Genomic DNA, 25,476 nt, shown 5'->3' on the forward strand with positions numbered 1-25,476 from the left:
ATCTGCACAGTGTAGAAGCAAGATGTCAACCACAGATTTGTATAGTGAAGAAAACTTTAAGTCTTTTAAGAGTTCTGCCTCACTTGTTGTAAAGGTCAGAGAAGAAGCAGGGGAGAAAAGAAATTCTTATTTTCAAAGCTGGTGGCTTCAGTGCTAGAGAACAAGACTCTGTCTCTGCCAGGCAGTGCCTATGTGATGTGAGCAACCACGCTGGGTCTGGTTGTGGTGGAGTTCATTTTCTTCACAGTGGCCCATACGGTGCTATGTTTTAGATTTGTGACCAAAACAGTGTTGATAACACACCAATACTTTTGGTATCACTGAGCAATGCTTGCACAGCATTGCGGCCTTCTCTGTTTCTCACCCTGCTGCCCCAGTGAGCAGGCTGGGAGTAGGCAAGAGATTGGGAGAGGACAGCTGACCCAAACCAACCAGAGAGATATTCCATACCATATAACATCATACTCATAAAACAGGGACTTTTTTTCCAAAGTAGCTGCTGCTCGGAGACTGGCTCAGCATTGTTCTGCTGGTGGGAGGTGATGAGTGATTGCCTTTGCCTCAGTTGGGAATTTCTTTCTTTTTTTTCCCCCCATTCACTTATTAAACAGCTTTCATCTCAAGCCATGAGCTTTTCTCAGTTTTGCCCTTCCAATTCTCTCCCCGTCCATCCGGGCGAAAGCGAGCAAGCAGCTGGATGGGGGCTGAGCTGCCACCAGCTGGCCTCAACCCACCCCAGCAACTCAACAACATCCAGCTCATCCTTGTTTATCACTACCCATGTTTTTCTCAACAGTCCCGGCAGGAACCTTATGGTATCATTTGCAGAAGGGCTGAGTACTCACCCCTGCCATGGAAGTCAATGGGATCTAGCCTTCAAGTGTGCAAATTACTGTGCATGACTGTAGCTGGATCGCAGGGTTTGTGCTATGAATCAGCAGTACACCTAATGTCCTGATCTCTCAATCATCCACATGCAGGATTCGGCTCAGAGTATAGGGTTGCTCTTTGCTGGTTTCATACAGGGGAAAGCAGGGAGAGGAGGGGCAGAGGCAGCATCATGAGTACCTCAATCTTGTGGGGCTGTGACTAGGACTTTTAGCCAGGCTTGCAAAGTGGAAAGTGGAAGGTGCCCTTGGGTGTGTAGTGTTAACATTGACTGTAACACTGGGCACCCTGAGAAATCACAGCACTTCAAGTGATTCACTTCTTATGAGAGGATAACATTTAGCTTTAATCTTACTGTGGCTCAGTCCTATAAGATGGAGGTAATAATACTCCTTATCACTTGCAACATTTAGTTAACATTTGTGAAATATATAAATGCTACCCTGATGACAGGCATAGAGGAAATCAATAATTCTATCTTCAGAGCAGAGCGTGCATGTTGCAGTGAATGGGACCCAGAGGAACAATGAAGAGAAGATAAAATATTGAATGGGTGCTCACTAAATGAGTCCAGTCCCTTCTCTGTACCAAATAAATGGAGTAACTGGAGAAAAGTTAATACATTATTATAAACTAACATCCATATCAATACTTTTTATCAGTAGGAATAAATATGTCTTGTCAATAATTCCAAACATATGCAGGTAAGTTAAGTTTCCATGGGAAATCTTTCTCCTGGCATTTCCTAGCTTGATTTCACCACCTCAGTAATGTTCTTTGACAATTATTTGTGTGTGGTATTTATGAAGTCTGACAAAATGAAAAAGACATGGGATCTCTCCAAAGCTTTCATTTGTATTTTCAGTAAATATCTAATGCTCTGTAATCTACCTGAAAGAAGACAGAAATACTTCATCAGAAGCAACTGCTCAAAATAAGATCTCAGAAGCAATATAAAAGGGACTGTTTATCACTCTCTATTTTTTGTTCCATTTGTTCCTTTTGAAGTCCATTTACTCTATAAAGCAAGACCGATTTAAACCTGGTAAATACAACTAAAAATGCTTATTAAAGTCACTTCTTTTACTGTCATTATGCCCCAACAAGCAAAACTTCAAAGGTTCAACATTCTCTGTAATAGTAATTTACATAAATTACAGATGTGTTCTACATAGAGAGCAAAATACTTTACAATTGCAATCATGATGCTCCCTGGTTTTCAAAGGGTTGTTTTTCTGTACTTTTTGGGCCAAATTGAGAGCTGAGGAGTCGTAACTTGATATTCCCCTGGACCTACTTACACCCACTTGTTGAAGCGTCAGGGAGTCTTGGTGGGTGTAACTCACAGGCTGAACAGCCAAAATACATTGCAATAATGTTAACTTAATGTAGGGAGGATTCACTGTCTTTTTATTTGCTTTTCTTGCTCTGCTCCTCTCCTGTGGCCAAGCAGTATACAAGCCATACTCACTTCGCCTCTGTTTGACTCTGAGGTCTGCACTGCAAGGCAAGAGGCCACGAGGACCATATATGATGCCTTTGGACTTGTCATGTGGATCTGTATGGACATAAGCAGCAAATTTGGTGAGCAGACGCACCTGTGTCAGTGTCTGTAAGTAGATTACACTGGCTTTCACTCCCTCTGCTGCCAGGTGGCCGTACGGAGACATCTCGGTGCATCACCTTGCCTCTGGGAGAAGTCGCACAGCCAGACAGGAGCGTGCAGGACACACCCAGCGCCCCTGAACCCCAGTTGAAACATGTGGTGTGTAACGACAGCAGAATGATGCTTCTCTGGGCTGACAGAGGCCAGTTCTGGGTTCCTGCTTGCTGGCTCCCACTGAAGATAATTAGAAACTGAATGTCATTGGCATTTGGACAGTCTCAAAACATGGCGAGATCTTTACCTCCTTCCATCAACACGAACCAAACCCTGGCCAGTATCATTTTGATATACTCCAGCCGAATAGCTGACTCAGTTAGACCTCGAGCAATAGGAAACTGTTTCTGAGGAAACCAGAATTATTTTACTGTGTGTCTTGAAAGAAACACACCCTATGAACAAACAAAATGGTATTATTAACGTATAAAAATCTACTTCTGCAAATATGCTAATAAAATTTGGCACTAATTATTTGGTCTTGGCTTTGCCGTCTTCAACGTTTAAGCACTCTAGCAGTAATGGAATTGCTTTTCATTGTGAAATTTTGGACCACAAAGGTAAAATATTTTATTGATTTAAATTTTTAGCAGACACAACAGCTACAATTGTTTTCGGCAATTTTGACAAAAATGCTGTGCAAGGAAATTGGTCTATAAATTGCCAGAATAAAATTTCCCAAACTTTCTGAACTGGAAATAATCACTCTTCATTCAAATTATGAATAAAACCCATAATGATGCATTTCATGAAACATCAAAAACGTGCAACAGTTTTGAGCATCTGCAGGTAATCGTAATAGCTCTACTTTTAATTGCATTCCAGCATTTTGCTTTTCTTTAAATTTAGGGCAATGTGACTGTCCAGCCTATTCTAGAGCTGTCTTGTGTTTTCTTTCCAAGAAATCCAGTTCCTAAAAGAAAAAGGTCACAGACAAGACAAGAGAACTGGCAAATGGGCCTTTGCATGATCAACACCCAAACCATATCTAGAACAAGTCTGTATCTCTGAGTAACTCTGGCATACTGAAAAGAGAGCCAGGTGCTTTGCTGCTTTCAGGATCTCCTTCAGTTTCCCAGTTAATCAAAAAATAGGAAAGGAAAAACAAAAAAACAATCTCACTCGTCAGAGGCAAGTCTACATAACTAAATACTTTCAAATTATGATGATAATTACCCAGATGAAGAAAAGGCTCATCTGCAGATTTAACAAAATTATTATTAGTAAATAACTTCACCATTTGTTCAGGATCATTTACAAACTCACTACCCAGATCCAAGGATAATGTCTTGACTCTGGGCACAGGTCCAAAATGGTCATTAACAATATGAAATTGTTGTGGAGAAAAAGATTTATCATTAAAATATAATACTCAATTTTTACTTTTCAAATGCACATTCTGTATTGAACCCAAATGGTGCTTACTTCAGACAAATGATCTTGCACATATGGTTCCCGTGTCACATGCAGTTCTCCTCAATGACTCATGCAATTCTTTTTGAGATTTTTTTATTTAATTATTGCTCTTTGTATTGCATGTGGGCTCAGGCAATGAGAAGGCTGCCAGTCAAAAAAGAATGCCACACATACCTCCACGTGCATAGATCAAGGCTTCCAGCATCTCCAAGACTCATCAAATAGCCAAAGGGCTTGTGGTTGGAGAAGAGAGGAGTGATGCTGAAAAAATTTTGTAGGTTTGGCTGTGGGAAAGAACCAGGTGATGGTAATGGTCCATTGTGAAGTGGAATCAAAGTGAACAGGAACTGAGCACATTTTCTCTGGTTATAGATCACTTCAGCAAAATCTGCACAATTTATTCTAAAGCACATACAGGGAGATTGAATTTTCATCTTTTTCTTTTGGATTACTGCAGAATTTGAACACATTGTGCAGAGTAAAAGCAAGTATGAACCATTATAAATGAACCTCCTTGATATTCAAGAGACGGCTGTAGCAAGGGAAAAATGAACAACACACATGTGGTTGGTAAGTGCCTAAACTCATGCTATGCCACAGCAACTGCAAAGACTCACTTGGGTACCTTATATCAGCATTTGATAAATAAATTGTAATAGTTCCCTATAAACAAGCCACATTAGGCCAATACGTACACATTTCTAAACAGGGATGACTTGTTTAGAGCCTCTAGACCTTCTCCGAGTCTGGATCTGGCTGCAACATGGGATCACTTTGTAACAGGCAGCCTGTTGCAGTAGTAAGCTGTTGTTATATTATTATTATTATTATTATTGGATGAAAAAACAGGCCTCATCATTTATGTTCTGAACTAGAGTAACAAAAAAGTCCCTAAAATGAAGTATTTCTGTGAAATCAGGTTTCCCTAGAACACAGTCTAAAGTTTCCTAAAAAGAAAAGAATATGAAAATATGCTTGAAACTTTTTCTGAGAAGATCAATGGTTTTAACCGGAGAAACAGTGTAATTGTGTTTGGCAAATTTCACCATAGCTTTAAATGAAACTTGAAAAATATAAAAGAGTGTATAAAAAGTTCAAGCTTGTGAAGGCCCAGGACCGACTCTGTATTATGTACTATATTACACCCTGTATCATATACTGTATTGCACCCTAAATATGTATGTATTCAGTGGTTTACCTAGCTAGTAGGAATATCTCTTGATCCCCATGTAATGAGAAATGGAGTAAAGTTTAAAGTCTGGGAGGTCCAACTTCGTGGGGAGCTCACAACTAAGCAGAAATAAGAGGGAGAGTCTGAAAGTATCACCTGATTTGGTTGTTCAGGGTCAGCATTTCTCTGAAACCCTGGCAGTGGAGGGATGCTGGAGAGAGGCTGCTCTTGTTACCTGAAATCAAGTATGCTGGGGTATCCACACGGTAGCTAGGGATGAAATCTGGGAGAACTGAGCTTCGTATCTTTTCAGGCCACAGGTTGTGTCTCTGGGTGACTTCCAGTGTCCTTGTGCCTGAGTGTCCTTGTGGGCAGAGCTCACAGGGCACAGGAAGAGAAAGGGAGAGATGCTCAAACCACAGGACAGACACACCTTCTAGCTCTGAGCAACCCCAGTAAAGCGATGCATTTTCCCCCAGAACAAGAAACAGTTTAAACTTTGGGACCTGTGATGCCGCTTCCAGCAAAATATTCTCAGCAGGTTGGCTGGAAGAAGTGCCACGGGGACTGCCCTGTCTCTGTCAGCATTGCCTGCTGCCACACCGTGCCTCCGTACCTTCACCGTAGCCTGCCCCAGGGGACACCAGCAGACCTACAAAAGGCTGCAGCCCACAAACCACCTCCTGCAGGAAGGATGGGTGTTGGAAGCCAGGCTAAACTTAAGGCAGGTCTCCTCTGGACATAGTGGCTCAGACCATCATTTTCAGAGTGCTCATTCAACACGACCTGGAAATCTGGGGAGCTGTTCATATACAGGCAACAGAAACAGAGACAATAGAGGGGAGACTGGACAGCTGAATCCATTTATGGATGGAAAGGGACATACTCTCACTGATTTTTAAAGCCAGTATTTCTAAACTATGCCAGTCAGTGGTTGGGGTGGGGGTTTTGGGGATCTAGAATTCTCCCGTTTAATCAAACTTGTTTTGATGAAGACAGCATATGCTCCAGAATATGAATAATCCACTGATATTCAGCTCATTAAATACACTTGCTCAATTACCCCCTCTCCATGAGCCGTCAACAATCTGCCTTCCTATTCATTAATCCCGGGGTTGGTAAGGGTAGTGACAGTGTCTAACATCTATACCTTCCTCTTGTGGACAGAGATGGGTCAGTTGGAAGAAAAAAGGAATGCTTACTTCGGAGCCCAAAACATAGAAAACTTGGTTTTAGAGGAAAGATTTGACACATGAAACAGTTCACGAGTTTCCTGAATGTCTTTACAAACATGAGATTTAAATATATAATGTATTGATAAGAAATCCAATGTGGAATACAACTTACACAATTAAAAGAGAATATAGAAGCTTACTTTAGAAATATGAAGTGTCCCACTATGTCCACAAGTCAATAAATATTTTAAAGTCACAAGAATGGAGGTAGATCTCAGGCCTAATGAATCAACCATAAACTCTATATGAATTCAAAATACTTATTATTTTTCTTTCAATTAGGAAGGAAGATGTGTTCCTCAGACACAGCACTTTACTCAGCAGTCTCCGCAATTTTTGGTTGCTATCCTTCAGTTCACTAAGGATACTGTCTGAAGAATTGGAAAAGCGTTATCAGTTACTGCTTTTGAGGAATTTTCTAAATTCCTGCATACTCCTGCTCCTTGCACATTCCCTGATGACACAGGTTTAAAGTCATGTTCTTCTTCTTTTTCTAAAGCATTCCTTCAGTGCTGTGTTTTCAAACAGAAGTACTTTTTCTTTGCAGAAATGGAGTTTCACTACTGGTTCCATCCAGTCTATGAGAATTAATTGAAAGATTCCTTCTTGGAAACATGGGCTTTGGATCAGAGTCTAGATAGTTTTTAGTTTGGGCAACTGAATGACATTTATTCTTCAAAACAAAAACTGTGAGTTAGTTTAGGATTCAAAATAAATCACACGACCGACCAAGCATTAATCAGTTTTATAAGCACTGCAAGAGCTGTTGTCCTAATCCAACACAGCACTACAGGACATCCATAATTACCTGATTACTGTATTCAGATTTAAGTGTTTTACTCACGACTTGTACCAAAAATAGATATTCCAGTCAACTACCAGAGCGTCAACTAAAATCCGAGTCAAGTCTCTTTGATATCCAAGCCCTGCTTTAAAGCAGCAAATGGCTACTGCAGCTGGTGTTCAAGTATTTTCGGCAATCCCACACTGAAGGTACTGCCTCTGGGTTTGCGAAATGCACTCAAGCGGATGTCAACAAAAGTCATCAGACCAGCTGAAGGCATTAAAATTTCTGTTCTTTAATTTTTGCTCTACGATGATTACTTTTTGTGGATTTAATCCTTCATTTCTTGCTCAGGCAGGATCACACCTGATAGGTTTCCAATGCTTTTTTGACCTGGTGTTAAACTACTGCTGTGATACTGCACCATGACCTCTCTGGTACGCTATGATCCTTACAGGAGCTGTGGGCGCCCTGAGAAGACCATTTCTTTGGGCATCCCCTCGTTCAACAGACTGCAATACCAATAATTGCAAAGGCAAAATTGTGCGCATCTTCTCTCTTTGATGGGAAACACTTGGGAGCCTCTGCTACTCTTGCCCCCGGAACAAACTGGTGCGCGTTGCACTAGCTCTGCTCCATCAGCACTGACGCTAATAGTCAAAACTGGATCATCTTATCACCGTCTTCAATAGCCTAAATATGGGTAGGTTTGCAGAAAATCAGAGCGCACCTTTCTTGAAAATGAGAGCCTGGAAACGATCCATTATTCCCGGCAACATCCAGAAACAGAGAAACAAAAGACGACTGGCCTGCGTCTCCCTAATCCCACAAATATTTGCACATGTTCTTCAGCGCGTGCCCGCAATCCCGTGGAATCCAACGGGACTATTCACGGTGCTTCGCTCGGCACCGGGGTGAACTTCGCGCGTCCTGCAGCCTCTTCCCGGCCGCCGGACACGCACCCACAGCTCCGGGATGTCTCTCTCGCTGGCGTGGCGAGCCGGGGCGGTGTGATGCTCGCGAAGACGGCTTTAGCCAAAAACCGCCGGGCGCCTGCCCCGTGCGTGGGGAAGACAGGGAGAGGACCGTCGTCCCTCCCGGCGACACCACGTCCCACTCAAGCTCCCCGGTCACCGGTGGGTGCCCTGCGACTCCTGTCCCGGGCCGCTCCCCACAGGCAGACCCTCCCGCCCACGGCCCCGCACCTCAGGAACCCCGCGGTCCCGCGGGGCGCGGCGGGGCGGCGTGCGACGCCCCCCCCCCCCACCCCCCACCCAGCCCCACCGCCGGCGGGGCCCCGAGCCCGCCCCCCGCCGCCCGGCCCCGGCCGCGGCCCCTTCCCCGGGGCGGAGAGAGGGAGGCGGGGCCGGGCCGCGGCTCCGCGGGGCCGGGCCGGGCCGCGCGGGGCTGGCGGCGAGAGCGCGGTGCCGCCGGCGGCCGAGGAGCGACGGCGAGCGGCAGGGGCGGCAGGGGCGGCGGCGGCGGCGGCAGGGGCGGCGGCAGCGGCAGCGGCCGGGGGTGCGCAGCAGGGCCCGCGGCGGGGTTGCGCCCGGCCCCCGGCATGGCCGGGCAGTAGGCAGGGAGCGCCGCCCGCCCGCCCGCCCGCGGCTCCCGGCGGCAGCCCCCGCCGCGCCCCGTCCGTCCTATGTGACCCGCCCCGGCGCCAAGATGAAAGGTAGGGACGGGAGCGGGGCGCCCGCTCCGCCGCCCGCACACGTGCGCCGCGGGCAGCGGGCAGCGGGCAGCGGGCAGCGGGCAGCGGGCAGCGGGCAGCGGCAGGGCTGGTGCGGGCAGGGCAGCGTGCGGGCGGGACGGGCAGGGTGCGGGCGGGCAGCGTGCGGGACGGGTGTGCAGGCAGGGTGCAGGAAGGCAGCAGGCGGCGGGCAGGGTGCAGGCAGGATCGGTAGGGTGCGGGCAGGGCAGCGTGCGGGTAGGGTGCAAGCGGAGTGCTGGCCGGGCACCGTGCGGGCGGTTGGCAGGCGGGGCAGGCAGGGTGCGGGCGGAACGCCGGCAGGACGCGGGCAGCCAGTGCCGGCAGAGGCAGAGCGTGGGACTGACTCCCCGCGACCCCGGGGCGCACACGGGGCAGCCCCCGCCCCGCGCATGGGGCTCTGCGCCGCCCCTTCGGTTTGGCTGATGTTGGTCAGTGCCGGTCCGGGGAGCGGGGCGTCCTTCCGTCCGTGTGTCCGTCCGTCCCGTCCCCCGTCATAGGTGCTCACCCCAGCACGTTTTCTCTCGGCACCCAACTTTTACCGCCCCGCTCCCCGGCGCCCCGAGGAGAAGGCTTTTATTTCTTCCTAATTTACTTGCTTATTTTTTTGCCAGCGTTTTGCGATGTTCTTGGTGTTGCTTCTAAACATCTGGCAGTGATTAGGTGCCAGTAGAGGCTTAACTGGCTTGTGAAATGTATTTGGCATTTTTCTCCTCAACATCCACCGACTGGAAAATATTTGGTCTTTGCTTTGCATCTGTTAAAGCTGAAACTTCGTTTCTTTCCCTTTTTTCTCCCTTTTTCCCCTGCCCTCTCTTTTGGTTTTAAATGGGTGAAACATGCCGCTTCTACCGGTTGACTCCGTCCCACAAAGATGTGACTGAGAGGTATTAGATAATAGACTTTCAAAATCAAATAAAGCAGCAGATTGCCAAATCGCTACATTGTAACCTAGAAAAGATGTATTAGGGGGGTTGCAAGAAAGCCTTCTGCTTATGAAAATTGATAGCCATACAGCAGAAGGCAGAGACTTTACATGCTGGGGAATAGTTACAATGAAAACATCAAAGGACATAATAGAAAGTTTAGGAAGTAGTTGGGAGTTTGTGAGAGTGGAATCTAGTTTTTCTTCAGAGGCAAAAATAAACTTGAAGGGTGGGAAGGAAAAAAACATACACACGACAAAATTGCTTTTGGGCACTAGTGTGCCTGTGCTTGGATTGCAGAGTTTGATTCCAGATGCCAGGAGGCCAGTAAACATGATAGTTACACTTAGTTTCCAGAGTCTGGGACACCAAACGATGTGATTATTTATTCACTTGCCAGAGTAGCTGCCCGAAGGGAGGAGAAGCTGGGGGGGGCGCGGTATTTTTGCAAGCCCACACATGCTATTTAAGTTACTTCTGGCACTGTGACATGGTGTCTCTACAGGGCTGTGCAACATATTAAAAATAATGTTTTTACAATGTTCTTTATTTATAGGGCACTCACGCCAAAAGTTTTGTCATCAGCTTGTCATTATCAGCATAAGTGTAACGGCAGGAACCAACCAAAACAAAGGGAATCCAGTAATATAAACCCATGCCCGTTATCACTGAAAGCCTTATGCTCTATTTTTGTTGGGGCTGAGACTGCGCCAGTTTTGGGGGGAGGCAGGATGCAAAGGATCGAGAACAGCAATAACATGTTTGGGTAGCCGCATACTGTGATGACACTGGGAACCAGATTTTGAACCCACTGAAGCCAGCAAGCATTTTTGCTGTAGTTTTAAGTGGGTATAGGACGTGGCCTGGTATAATGTGAATTGCGTGTGCTTCGCTCTGCCTCTGTCACTCTTCTTTGCAAAGTGGAGCAGTGGCATTTGGAGGGAAGATGTTACTCCTGCTGGGAGCACATGTTGGTGCCCCACACTCCAGCAAGAGAGAGACGTTTCACTCTGGTTGCTGGTCCTTACCATTCGGTTTCACTAAAAGCGATCACAGCCATCTTATTTCTTTCCCCCACAGAGTTAGGAAATCAGTAATAAAACATGCAAAGAAGAAACCTTAAATAACAGTGGTAATAACAGGAGAAAAGAGAGACTTCAAACAAATCATCACATCAAGTGCCATTGCCAGTGTTATGGAAGTCAGAGAGCCAAACCAAATTTTGACCCTGTGATTTCCTTTTCTGGGTACAGACTTGGTTATTCATATTTTCTCTTCCAACTTGATGGTGGTGAGAATTGTAGGACTGTCGAACTTGGTGTAGTTACACATTTTTCTCAATAACAACAAAATGATCTGTTGATTGCAGCTGTCTCTGTATCTACCCTCTCTGGAGAATGGAGGAATATCTGAATAATTACATCACTAAATATCTGTAAGGAATAAATTATATTTTCCATTGCTGGTATTAGTAATGCGTTATGTTTTAAATCAGTAAAACAAATTGAAGTTTATGTTTAATATCCTGGCAGTTTTATTTCCAGCAAACTACACTGACCTCACAAACTTTGCGAGATGCTTTTTAGTAATAATTCATGCGATTTACAAAGGGACTTGACTGCTTTAGGGTCAGATGTATCTTTATCAAATGATATGTCTAAGTTGTAGTTATTTATTTGGGTATGAAGGAGTATTTGTTGCCTGGGAAACAAATGAAAACAGCTTCATCATAGTCAAGCACCACCACATGTTCAAAATCATTGGCCCTAATTTAAGACAGGGACAAGCGTTGTTAAAACTGAGAACTTCTTCCTATATATCTGTGATATATTTTGTAATTATTACTTTAAACTGTATCTGTAATCACTACTGTCAACGGTGGTTCTGGTGGTAAGTATTTTTGTCTGAAATGTGAATAGTGTTTGGATAACAACTTAATACTAATGCCGAAAGCCAGGCAATGACAAAGTCAAGGTGGTCATTTTGGGACTCTTGCTCCATGACAGAGGAGCTCTTCGTTACAAAACCCAGGATAGCTCAGCTGCTTCTTTCTTCACTGGTCCTCCTCCTCCTCCTCCTCCTTCTCCTTCCTTTCTGCCATCACAGGCACCTCGCTATGTACCTCTTGTATAGTGATGGTGCTGGAGGCTGAAACAGCTGTTGTCTTGTGCTTGCGAGCTGGAATGTGACCAAATACCCTGTTCTGTGCAATTTCTCCCATTTAAAAAAAAAAAAAAAAAAAAAAAAAAAAAAAGATGCACGGAGTGAAACAACAGGACAGGTTCATCCTCGGTTGTGCTCCACTGAAATCAGTGAAGCCAGCACTGCCTCAAGAATGTCATAGTCTGAACGCCCAGCTTTCTTGGTGTCAACCAGTTTGCCTCAAAGGCAGCTCTATGCACTTCATGTACAGAGTTTTCAGCACGTAGATTACATTGAGCTTTCATGGGATATGCCAGCTCAGTTTACCTTAAGTTTCCCTTATACAGTGCACACTTTAACAGACGTATCAGCCCATATTGCTAAAATCATCCCTTCTATGTTTTAACTTGGAGCCTGGGTGTAATCTGCAGGTAAAGCTTCCATTTGCAAAAACGGAGTGTGCATGCAAATTCAGTTGCTCTTTCTTGGCTGCCTTGAAAACTCTTAAGTAATCTATTTATATGAGCTCTGCCTTCTTGACAGGTTTCATCTTTCTAACTATTTTGATGCCACCACTATTTTTAAAGAATAAAGGAATAAAGCTAATTTTCTAATATTGGAGAAGAGTGTATCTCTCTCTCTCTAATCTCCTTGTGCACAAAATGAAAAGAGCAGTCATCTGCAAATAGGTCTTTACTGGCTAGAAACTTCAAACTGCGCAGTTAAAACAGAGCATTTTGCAGAAGCCAGAAAGCATCTGAAAACCAAGGATTAGAAGTGGAGTGATCCAGTAACCTTTACTTAGTCCAGTTATAACAAAGCTTATATGAATATAGTGACATAAACATGAAACATATGCAGGAGCTCTGAGTAGTGTGTGTTGGACATGTCACAGGACCCTACTGCAGAAGTTCAAAGGCATGAGCAGTTATAATAAATGTGTGATACAACGCAGAACAAATCCCGAGCAATGCTACTATACAGTCAGCATGTATCCTGAATTGGTTGGTGGCACAGAGGATTTTAAACATATGGATGAGAAGGATGATCGTGCATGCATGTGTCAAAGGATATTCTTATTAACGATATAGAGGAAAGCAGAGTGTTAGAAGCTGTGAAAATACAAGAAAAATCTGTTATTGCACAGATAGAAATATTACTGTACAGCTGTAGTGGATATTGAGCAGAATTAGCATATACGCTATTTATGACAGGAGTATTTTCGTAAGAAATTGTAATTATTCATCTTCGCTTTCAATCTTCGACTTTTCCCAGCCACATAGGACTAAGAATAGCACCGGCGAGCCCATCCCTGTGAAGAAGAGGGTTGTTTAAAATCTCTTGTGGCTCTTTCTTCTCCTACTTTGGGTAACATAAATTTATTCTAGACTGATTTTTCTACAGCTGAGAGCTGAACAGAGCCCTTTTTTGTCACAACCGCTGAACAGTTTGCTTAGATCCACATCAAAGACCATTGTGCCCAGAGCTTCAAACACCTTTGCCTGCTAGGATAAGGAGAGAAAGGTAATCTTGCAGAGAGCGAGCTGATCAGGCCTTGCAGAGCAAAACCAGAGTAAAATAAAGAAAGAGAGCTGGAAGAAATGTCAAGGATGAAAGCAATTCAGTGCTGCGAAGGATGCGTGCCCAGTTATCTTCAGCTTCACAAAACATTCCTTATCCTGAGGTTCTGTGTGTCAGAACAGAGATTCCCTGCTTCCAGCCCTCCCCCTTGGAAAGCAAAATAAAGACGCTTTTTAACAGGCACTGAAAGTGAACCTGATCCTCCTAATAATGTGAGCATGGTCTGTATGAGTGAGGGATCTATCTAAGATGAATTGTCTTTGGAGTTTGACTGCTGCCACCTAAAACTGCAATGCCTTTCGGTGCATAAATTTGAAGTGAAGACTGGGACGTCACTGGGGAGCAAAGTGGATGAGTTATAGGAGGTAATAGAGATGTGCTGTTAGGAATGTATATGCCATTTTAATGGTGGTGTTAATTGCCTCCTCTAACATACAGACAGGGAGGCACAATTTTTCAGTGCACTAATGAGAACAGATCTGTTTGCTTTTAAATCATTACACTGAAATACGATATGATTTAAACTTTTAACTTGTAAGGTCGACCCCTCCACACCATGCAGGTGGTCCAGACCCCAGTACTGTAGCAATGCTCTGCAGCACTTATGGACTAACAAGTTTTGTCCAAGAAACACCACTATTTACTGTCTTCATTTTGTGCCTAAAAAGCAAAACTAGAGCTGTCATTCTTATGCCTCTTGAACTTCTTAATCATCTGTCTTTTCTTTGCATTCTTAGTGTGAGTGTTCACATTTTTTGGGCATAGCAGTGGGGGAGTAGATTGAGAGCAGAATATTAAAATGCACCCATTTGCCATGATTCTTTGTTTTGTTTGTTTTATGCATGTGTTAGGTGATGAGAGACACAACCCGAGTCTTAGGTTATGTGTCAAGAGAGGATCTCTGGTCTGGGACCTTGCCTCTTGCTTTCTTGTGATACTGAAAGCCGACACATTCCCAGATCAGCAGCCTGAAGGACAGAGGTGGGGAAAAGCCTCAGTCTCATTGTCAGAATCCAGGCTCAAACAATATCCCAAAGGATGGGGCTCTCTTCTAGGACTGCCTCAGCTGAACCTCTGCCACAGCTCTCCTAAAGACGAGGTACCCTGCAAATGAAGAATCCGGGTAATCCCGTCCAAAGGAGCTTACTGCATGAGAGGTCGGACAAAGGACCGGGTGGAAAACATGGGCATAACGCACACAGCCAACGACAGTAACGTTGTCAGCTTGGGAGCTCGTCAATAGGGAAGGGTTTTAAGTGTGGGGCAGGTTTTTTTGAGGGAGCGCATATCAAAATAGAAGCAGAGAGAAAGACTTGAATATGAAAAGGGGCTATAAGGAAAAAGTAGCAGAGAAACGCAGAAGAGGGCAAGTGAAATGAAGCATCTGTGAAGAGAGAGGGGAATGAGCAGCCTGTTAGCACAAGCAGGAGACTGTCCAGAATAAAAGCTATGAAAACCAGTGGAAACCAATTAGACTGATGAAGTCATCAACATCTGAAGGCCACAGCTGCTTGCCGTGCTTCTGCTGGCTCCGTTTCACCTCTAGGTCAGCACTTTGAATGTAGACCCAGTTAATAGTGACCAGAAATGCATATAAATCTGGTGGCGGCTCAAAAAGCTTTTGAAATGTGATATGAGAAACATATTGGTGCTCACTGTTCTCGTCTGTCTGAACAGTTGTTAATATTACAGAAACCTCACAAGTGGACAAGTTTTGCCTTTCCGTGAGAGGGCTGAGCTGGAGAGAGCAGGCAGAAGTAGCTTTTTGACACTGCAAGCAGTCCCTCGTGGAGGAGATGCACTTGTTACACACTTCTGAGCAGAGTTCTGCATCCACACTGGTTTATGGGTTAAAGAGAGGAATATCATCATTTTCAACTAATGGGCACAGTGTCTTTCCAAAGGGTACCAAAAAAAATCTGTTCTTGATAACATTAAAAAGAATTTTACAGAGTTGCACTGGGATGTAACTATATTGTTCCCATTAAGTCAGTGGGAAAGGCAGGGACCTAACTATTAAAGCTCTTTGAGAGAGAGATTTATTTTAAAGGAAACTCTTACACTTAATGTCATTGTTACTACAAATTAGTCTTATAGTCCTGAGTTCCCAGTGAGGTACTTAGCGGTAAGGTCTAATGTACTGTAAATCCGGTTTTCAGGGGGATTATAAAGTAGCTTCTAAAATCTGAGTTGAAACTCATCATGACGATATTCAGCCCAGATGCCTCATTCTCTCCTGAAATAGATTTCCCCAGATTTTGAAATGCAGTGTAGAATATTGGTGTCTTTTCTTAATTCAAGACTTCAAACAAAGTCTTTAAACGAAGACTGTGAGCCTGTGTTTACAGCACACGAAAGTTCTAGTAATGATTGGATACCAATGTGTCTGCAGCCACTATACAACCCAGCATCTCTAATGGTTCTGAGATCTAGTTTGCTTCATTAGTGAATTATGTTTAAGTGGCTGAGCAGGGTGTACTGTTAAAAGGTGACAGCTGGACATGTACATCGGTAGCATTCTCTAACACCTTCTGTATGCCAACAATGACACCCACAAAAGGAAGGGGATAATATGGAAACAATTTCCCTAAAATCACCTTGCACCAAAGGCTCCTTAGATCTGGTGCTGTTCCAGCGAAGGGACCGAGTGGTGCAGTGGTTATAGGCCCTATATAGTCCTGGGGCAGATTTGGCATCCTTTTTGGCTCCAGGCCAGCTCTTTCTTACTTGACCTCAGAGTGACTTGTAAGTGGTCCATGATTAATTTATTTAAGAACAAGAACTAGAAATTATACAGTTCTACTCCACAGATTTTTGCTTTGCCTCCAGCAAATTAATCAAATGAGAGTCTAATTTGTTTTAGATTAAATGAATTCCCTCTGTTTGCTGTGTTAATCCCCAGCTGAACTGCCTTTTTATAATTTCCACTCCCTTGAAGCATTGTACTGTAACTTATTTAACTCTACAACTGTATTTATTAGAGGTGTTGCAGTAACAATTTATAACTGGAGGGCAAGCAGAATTTGGCATAGGTACGTGGTGGGGTGTGGATATTGCCAAAATATCTCAAAGCTTTTTTTTTTTTTGTACTAGAGCTCTTGCTTTGTACTGACTCCCTAAAATATTTGATGTACTGCTGTTCAGCTATAGTGAGCCACTCATTTTTAGCAGTTTGCTGTAAGCTCCACATGACAGTCTGCTGTAGCCTTCAAGGAGACTCTTGTAAACCTGATGAAACAGGAGATCTCTGGTGGTCCTTCCCCTACATGGTTAAATACAATTGGTTGCTCACATGTGTTTCTGTTCAGCCCAAAGTTCACCTTTTTATGGACCTTCCTACTGCCAGAGCTCAGTAGAAGTCAGTGGAGTAAGAAATCACATATTAACCAGCTTTTCATGTTTCTTCATCTTTCTTATTCTGGATTCCCTATCTTTTGGCTCACAGCTGAGAGCTCGGTAGAGCAGCTTATAACTAAATTATGGCTGGTCTTCCCAGCACTAAAGATTTAATTCTGCCAGCCTCTGGGACATAACAACGGATTCCGCTTTATTGTCTGCTTCAAGGAGGAGTCTGCCCTTCATATTTTTCACCCACGAAAATAAGCTGTGCCTGTATATAAATGTATATGTATGTAACGGAAATATTGCATTCATTCCAGTCCTTTTTGTAGCTGAGAAGGGTTGGATTTAAACTGAAGAAAAGTATTTCTAACTTATGGCTTTCACCATGTCAGACAAAACCCTCTTACCCCAGCTGCAACCCCACTCAAGCGTATGGGCACCACTGGTGTAAAAACACAACATTTCCTTCTGCAATACCAGCCACTGGTGCTCAAAACTCATTAATTTCTTCCACTCCAATTTCTGATACTGCCTTTAAAAGCATAAGGCATAAAAACATGCTGGAGGTTTTCTTACTATTTGCTTTCCTACTTGGTGTGTATTTTCTTAACCTCTGTAATTCACCACAGATCACATTTTTGTAGTTTTCCCTAGAAAAGCTGTTCCCTTTTCAAAGAAAACTTAGGTTGTCTTGTATTTCCCTGATTCAAAGGTCTCATGAAGCTTTGAGATTCTTTTAAAACTTGTGACAAAACTTTAATATTTCAAGTACTGGAACAGGGAGCTGAGGGCCAAGTTTCTGCTGCCTCCAGTGAGCACAATACTGCCCAAAAGGCATGGGAGGAGCAGGCTGGGACACATGGCTTTGCCTCGGGACTTAAATTTATAGGCTTGTTTGTCAACTTCATTTTTAATATTTCAAAGACAGATTTCTTTTGAAGTAGGACTTTCAACCCATCCTAGTCTCTTTTTCCAAAGGATGCAATGCTGTTCATTTCTGAACATTTAGTCTAATCTTATTTTATCCATTTCCTCTTCCCATCTTTATTTTCCTCAAACTTGTTACATTACAGTTAATGTTGTAAAGTATTATATTTGTACATGCTTCGAGCAAAGTACCTAAGTGGCAGTTGTGACTGAAAGGCTGCTGAGCTTAGTCTGTTAAATAATTTAAATAGACTTCCCCTAAAATACATTGCTGTCTGTTGCTAGAACAACTCATAGGGATTAAAAAAGGGTTTATCTGATGTTTTAGATTTTAGAGAGCAGGGAGCCAGGTCACCAGTTGACAAAACTGTCCTTGCCCATCTCCACTTCATTGTTTCAAATGCCACAAGCGCTCTTCAAAATTAGGAGATTAATGAATAATTATAAAGTATTCAAAGCTTAAAAAAAAATAATCATCCCTAGCAAGCACAGCATGCAGTGTTGCAAATATTAAAAAGTTTATATATATATATATATTTTAAAGTATATAAGTGTGTATATAAATATATGCAATATATATATACTAATGTATATAAAACATATATATATATATTGCAAATAGAAAAATGTCCAAAGAAAGAAAAATATTATAAATGCATGGCCAGGGGGCAATGCCATTGGGCTAAGCGTGAAAAACTAAACGACTAGGGAAGAGGCTAGCAGCATGGGAGGAAGGTCTTGAGATGTGGTGTAGGATGAAGCCACAAGATTTAAACATGGCCTGGCTGCATACATCAGATATGGATCGGATAAGCCAGGTTACACTGCTGAGAAACAAAGGAGGCGATTGTGTTACAGCCCCGATAGCAGGAGAGGGCAGGAAGCTAATGGCTCTGGAGCTGATACCTTTTTTTGTGCCGTGCTTTATCTTTTGTGCAAGAGGGAAGATTTTTCCTGAGTAGTTCACTGCTGAGATGAGAAGCTTCATTGTTGACAGTTTATGGTTTATTAGTATTTGTCATGTTTTGTTGGGTGACCTTGTCTTCAGATAACATTTGGTACAATTGTGAGGGTTTGTTGGGTTTGTTTTTTTAAAGGTTTCTTTCTGCCTTCAAAACCAGGATGTGTTTGTTTTGCCTAAGGAGTGTCCACTGGTTCTTCCACTTCTTTATATGCACCTTTGAACTGGGGGGTCTAGCTTAAGATATGGACAGTGCCTCTGGCAGTGAGCAAACTTTGTGTTATCTGGAGAAGAACATGAGTTCTGAGCTGTTTTTATCAAAAGTGCTATCTGAGTAAAGGGTGAAGTTCTGCAGAATGATGCATTTCAGAGACTCCTTTGCTGCTTCAGGCAGCGCCTCCCTCAGACTTCAGTGCAGGGCACCTTGCAGTAGTCAGAAGGAGGTGCAGGTCAGATTTGTTGCTGGACATACGCGCAAATGCTTTATACTTTGCTGAGCCTGGATGAGAACCGTCTCTTTAATTCACCTTTGAATTCATCCCCCCAAAGCTCTGTTGTGGTCCGAGTTAGCTGCAGCACCAGTTAGCCCAGTCTCACGATGCAGAGAAGCCTGTTCATGTGCAGTAAGTCTCTGGACAGCAACGGTCTAACTGAGCACAGATCTCTCGCTCCATCGCATCTGTTTGAGCTTGCTTTTCTGCTGCTGCTCATTAAATGTTCCCTTCTGGTGAATCCCTTGACTGGCCTTTGAGCTTCTGTTTCCTTCTCCCCTCATGTCGGGGAAAGGTCTGGATGGAGAGGTTGCAAGTGAGTGAGCTTCCTCAGCATCCCATGCTGGAAGGTTGGCACGAGGTGGCGAGCAGGCGCTGAAGGTCCCCGGGGTGCTGAGTCTGCCTCCCCGGCACTGCAATGCAAACGAAAGCCCAGGATTACCCAGGTTTTGGAGAGCAGGGATTGCCGTCAGTCCCCGGCAGTGGTGTTCACAGCGTGGAAGCAGGCTTGCCTGCGCACTTCTGCTTGGAAATGCGGCAAAGGCAACGTGATTCCCCAGCACAGCGGTGGGCTATGAACCACCAGCCACTGCTCGGGAAGCCGTGTCCTAGGTCCTGTTTAAAGACAGCCCTGCAGAGTCTTCCCCCCATGTGAAATGGTGCTTGTGGGAGGGGGAGTGGGTCTACTGTGCTCCCCTCTGGGAAACAGGGAAGCGGGAGATGAGCAGCCTGGGCTGTGCTGCCCTCCCTGGCAGTCGCCTGGTGCAAAGCCTGGTGCTGCTGATAAGGCAGGGTTCTTCCCTTCCTGACTCAGCAGAAAGAGGGTTTGTGTTGGTAGGAGGATGAACACACGAACACAAACATATTCTTTATTTTTTTTAAAGAAGTCATGGGTCTATTTCTTCTGCTGATGCCAGCCTTTTCCATTGCTGCTGGAAGGAAGTAGAGAGAAATTAAGCTTCTGACAAAATAAAATTATGATTATTAGCATTTTACTGCTGGCTAGCTGGTGAAGATGAGAACAAAAGGGCTTAAATGGTTTTTATTTTTCTCATCTGTTTGAGTTTATCAGTTCTGTTTCCCATTTTTTATCGGATCTTGCCTCTTGAGGCCAAGCTAGTGCTCATCGGAGGCGGTGGATGGACGGACAGCCATCCTTTCTGACTCCTCTCTTGGCATAGCTATGCATAGCACTTTGTGCAAACAGCCCAGCTGGTGCATGTATAACCTCAGCCCGACTGCCTGGATGGCACAGGCAGCGGGCTGGAGCAAGTGCCATGGTCCGGGCACAATTGTGGCCGTCATCATGGTGAAGGGACGTGTCTGCTCTGGTCTATACTTAGGTGGCCAAGCAGGCCTAGGGATAGCTGCCAGGTGATAAACCATTTGTAGTCTGGATTTCTGCTGGGGATACTGGTTGGGGGAAAGGCTCTGAAATGCCTTTTCTACCTGCGGACAGAGGTGGGATATGAGCAACGGAGGAGAAGATCAGTAACATGCCTTGCAAATCTATTAAACGTTCAAGTACATGAATTTATGAACATGCACCTGTAAAAACCTCTTCCCATCTTTTTCCAGTGGTAGTAGTAATACTCTGTCGCTCTGTCTTTCTTTCTTTCTCCAGACGATTTTGCAGAGGAGGAGGAGGTGCAGTCCTTCGGCTACAAGAGGTTTGGTAAGTGGCAGCAGGTCTTTCAGCTCACTGTTGCATAGTGCTTAGGGTAAGTGAAGTCAAACACTTGCTATGAAAACCTCCCTTGCTGGCAGCATCCAAACACACAGGTACAGTCCCATTATCCACTTCAGTGTAATATCTGCCTAGAGGAATGTGTGATTTTTAGACTTGGTTTATTTTCTTGGCACTCGCAACGCTTCAGAAATAGCCCTGATCAGAAACAAGAAGTGGTTGGTTTCATTATTTGATCATTATCATTACGAAAATGAAGCCCACACCTGAAAAGAAATTAATGTGCTGGCTGTAAAAAAGAGGTTCATACTTCTTACATGTCCTCTGCCCACCCGGGCTTTCCTTCGGCCCCCAGGCCAATGTGCAGCAGGGTTTGTAGGTGTTCCTGAGTGGTGGCATGGGACCTCCTGTAGACTCACAGAAGTTGTACTGCCAGCTGAGCCAGGACATATGCTGTGCACTCCTCTCAAAAAAGAAGTAAAAGTATATGGTATGAATGCATTCTGATGTCAAAAATTATTAAAACGAGGTCAGTCACTTTCTTTCCTTTTTCCACTTTCTTTCCTTTTTTTGATATTTATTCACTGAAAATGGCCTTCTCGTGTGAAGAAGGCAGTGCTACGCATCTCTGCGCATGGGTCAGCAGCCTTCAAGGCTCCTCTTTTCAAGGCTCTTGTGCTGCCTTTCCCTCGGGGAAACATTTCAGTCTCTGCAGCCGGCAGCTTCACCTGGGGCAGGCTGACTCCCGTCCCTCCAGCCGCAGGGAGGTGACACAGCGGCCTCTGAGCTCCCACAGGGCCAGCTCTGTTTTGGAGCACCCAAAGGGGCTCAACATCCAAGCTGCTAGCTGCCTTTTCAACTGTAAGCCATCAGGATAAAAGTTCACCTTATTTTTTCTATCCTGGGAAAGTGGCTGCAATAAGAGTCACTTTCAACAACCCCACTTGGCAAATGGATAGGAAAGGCAGGCTGAAAATAAAAAATAAGTCAACAATTCGCTCCATCCCAAAAGGAGCAGGGGGAGCCAGCATAAGGAGATGGGGCGTTCAGGAGGTGGGGATCACATTCGCATGACCTCTTCTACCCCCTGAACTGCTCCACTGCTCCCTGCTGTTGAGCTTTATTTTGGATAGGTCAGCCAACCACAGAGCCAGCATCTGTGGCTTGGAAAGTCTTGCCATAAGGCTGCACACAGGGGTTTTTCCTACTCTTGTGTGTGTGTGTGTGTGTGTGTGTGTGTGTGTGTGTGTGTATTAGGCCCTGGAATAGCAAAAAAGAAAAAAATCTTCAAAAATGGGAAGAAATGTTAACTGTTCATTTCTGTCACCTCCAGCTGAGCAAAAAAACATTAGGATTCATTAACACCTATAAAAAGAGCTTCCCTCTGTGTTGCCTACTACCTGGCTATCGCTGGTCAGGGATGCTTTTGCTTTTGCAGTGAACCGCAAAAGATTTTAGCAAGGAGCGGGTACCCCACTATCCTTACTACCCCAATAGTAAGTAACTGTTGTGACATGATGGTATTTTTGCATGTTAACTTACTTTAATTTCTTTCTTTCTCCTGGGTAATGTGGTGCTACCAATGTGAGTTATTTCTCCCCTTAGAAATGCAAGGTTTGTCTGAGCATTTCCAGAAATGCTTGTGCTGTTGTGCTTGGTGGGGCAGTGGGGAGGGAGGAGAGGGCCAGCAGTCTGGCAGTGGCAGGAAGAGATTTCACCACAAAAGGAGGAGACAGGGTAGTTCCACCCTTAGGAAACAACCATAACCCACTTCTTCTTCATGAAAACAACATCACTGTGGTCAGGGAGGTGTCCCAGATGTCTACAGCACAAAAGGAGAGCCTCGACTAAAGGGGGAATGGGGTCATGAAGCCATATCATTGGCACTGGTGAGTTGTGTAATTCAGTAGTGTCCTGATCCAAGAAGCCTTCTTTGTCTACACTATTTTTGAGCCCAAACTTCATCCCATACCCCCTTCCTCATCTTTCCCAGCATCATGGGGCAGCACAGAGAGGAGCTAGGCTGACCTGGTATCCATACATCCCTGCACCAGCACGCGTGCTGTTTGCCTGCAAGTGCTTATGCTGTTGTGACCCCTGAAGGGGTTATTTCCCCTCCCTCAGAAAACTCAACTCGGAAAGTTCCCATTTCTACAGTCCCTGCTGCATTTGCAGGCAGCTTCTGAGCAACCTCTGGAGGGAGTGGAAGCCATGTGCCTTCAGCAGCTCTGGCTGCTTCACCTGGCACCAGGCTTGTCCATTCAGGAAGGTGACATGCACATCTTTTAAAAACTCCAAATTCACTGGCCAGCTGGGTCAGCATTTCCAGTGAAGCACCAGAGGCTGCTCTTGGGGCTGAAATGCAGCCGAGTAGTTTGAGCTCCTGTCAGACCAGTAGGAAATGTTATCCCTGCTGTCCCAGCTGGTGTCCCGTCTTGGCCCTGTGTCCTCACTGGTAAGAGAAGGCAGTATGGGGGAAGCCCAAGGCAAGAACCAAGTTTTGTTATACAAACCCTTGATAAAAAGTATTTTTTGAAGAAGTCTTGTCCTGTCTGCTGGCTGGCACTGTAGAAATCCTAGCACTGTTCATGTACAGCCTGCTGGACTGAGCAGTGATAAAAGCAGCAGTGGGTTGTTGGTTTTTTTTTGAGGACCCATGGTGTAAGAGCAGTTATGTTAATATATTGCGACCAGAGTAGTACCTGTATGCCGCGTTGACGTGACACATGGTAAGAGGACCATGACTCAAGTGCCTTTGACTCCATTTGGAAGCGTGAGGCTTTGTCTGGAGCAAAACGTGCTCCGAGGGGGAGATGGCTAAAGCATGACTGGTTTGTAAAAAACATGGCTTGCAGTGAGTCACTTCTGGCAGCTGGAAACATGTGTTGGTCAGCACTTGGCAGGCAAAGCCTTGACCAAACTGCTTTCCTAGAGTTCAGCTGAAGAGTTTATTATTAGCTGCCTTGTTGCTGGAGCCTGTAGTTTGGTTCAAGGAAGGAAGAGATCTGCAGAGGTAGGGAGGGAGAGAGGCATTCTCCAACAATTCTCCTGCACTGCTTCCCCTTTTTCTGAATCTTTCTGTCCTTCCTCCTCAGATAAGCTAGTTTCAGAGAACTTATCATGCTACGTTATTTTTTAGTTGGCAGAAAATGAACCGATCATATTAAGCCAAACACACTAAGCAAAACACACTAACATATTAAATATCAATGAATACAGATGCAGACAACTCCAAGATGCTAGGAAAATATGCACCAGCATTTTTTCTCTTTTGAGCTTGGGACAAATCTGCTGCTGGGGGTCAGGGAGGTTAAGGAAAGCGCTCTTTCCAGCTGACTGATGCTGTTTACTTCTTCTCAATGGATGCTACAGATGTGCAGGGATGCTGCCAGAAGTGCGAAGCTCAGCTGCAACGCCTCCAGATTGCTGCAGTGAGAAAGCACGTGAGGAAGCATGTTTCTTATCACTGCTACTTCATCATCAGTTGCTGTTCAGGCTGCTTTGAAGTTATCTGCTCCAGATAACAAGCTATGCCTCTCCACTGGTTTTCCTCTACCAGATTGCCACTGATGTTAACTCTTTCGTCAATCATCGTCATTGGTTTGCACCACCCCATGCACTCCCCACTTTGGGAGAGAATGAATGAGGAAAGGCCGAAACTTGCTTTTCAATATTACACACTTTTGGGATGCTAAATGTCAGGCTTGAGAGCTCAGACCAGTTTCTAGATGGTAGATACAAGATGAGATCTCTTTACAGCAGGATTTTGACTCTTTCCTCTGAGATTCGGGCTCTGGGCATAGCTGCAGGCAATGGAGTTAAAGGGAACTAATGGACTCCGAGGTGGCAGATCTGATCTTCCTAACTTGTGGCATTCCCAGGTAATAGATATAGAGATCATTGTGAATTTTGTTACTTTATGTTAATGTTGCAGAACTTAAAACACACACTTTACTGAATAGAGTATTCAATATAGAAATTTCTGTGTTAAATTATTCAATGCATAGTTTAAAGCTACAGTATGATATCGACCAGCTGAAAGCAAAGGGCATGGTCTTTGAACTGTCAAAGGGGATGGTCTTTGAACTGTTGTGAAGCACATTTGTAGTGTTTTAGAAAACAGGCTTTGAAGAAACTGGCTGAAAGCCCTGCTGATGAAGAGAAACCTCCCAAGGAATCAAAAGATAGGGCTGGTATAGTACACTATAGATAAGTAGGAGACTAAACAGCTTGCGTAAGATAATTACCCTTTGCCCTTGGCAAACACAGCCAGAATTGGAGGCTGTAAGCCTGTCCTCCATAGTAGGACCCACCTTGGTCACCCTTATGCTCTTGACCGTAAGTCAGGATCCTCCCTGCCTTCACCTTCCTGCTTCCCTGCCGTGGGGCTGAGCCGTTGGTAGGGGACAGTCCCTCGAGTGCCCAGGTATCTCCTGTGCGCTAAGGCACTGGTCCTCCAGTCTTCCCCACATCCTGTTGGTCAACAGCTGATGGCAAAGGAGGGATAAAAATTACTTGGGGCCCCCCTCAAGTAAGGTAGTTACTTTTTTAGGT

General features: G+C 44.6%; 1 protein-coding gene across 1 annotated transcript in view; it reads left to right on the forward strand.

Moving 5' to 3' along the window:
• The first annotated feature begins 8,639 nt into the window (after positions 1–8,639).
• The window catches only part of COLEC12 (collectin subfamily member 12), a 103,014-nt gene continuing 86,177 nt past the window's right edge, over positions 8,640–25,476 (forward strand). Inside the window, exons 1-2 of the mRNA XM_049829252.1 lie at positions 8,640–8,829; positions 20,860–20,910. Coding sequence (XP_049685209.1) covers positions 8,823–8,829; positions 20,860–20,910 — 58 coding nt within the window. The 5' untranslated portion in view covers positions 8,640–8,822. The remainder of the gene's footprint in view (positions 8,830–20,859; positions 20,911–25,476) is intronic.

Source organism: Accipiter gentilis, chromosome 2 (assembly GCF_929443795.1).
Source record: "Accipiter gentilis chromosome 2, bAccGen1.1, whole genome shotgun sequence".
Taxonomy (NCBI): domain Eukaryota; kingdom Metazoa; phylum Chordata; class Aves; order Accipitriformes; family Accipitridae; genus Astur; species Astur gentilis.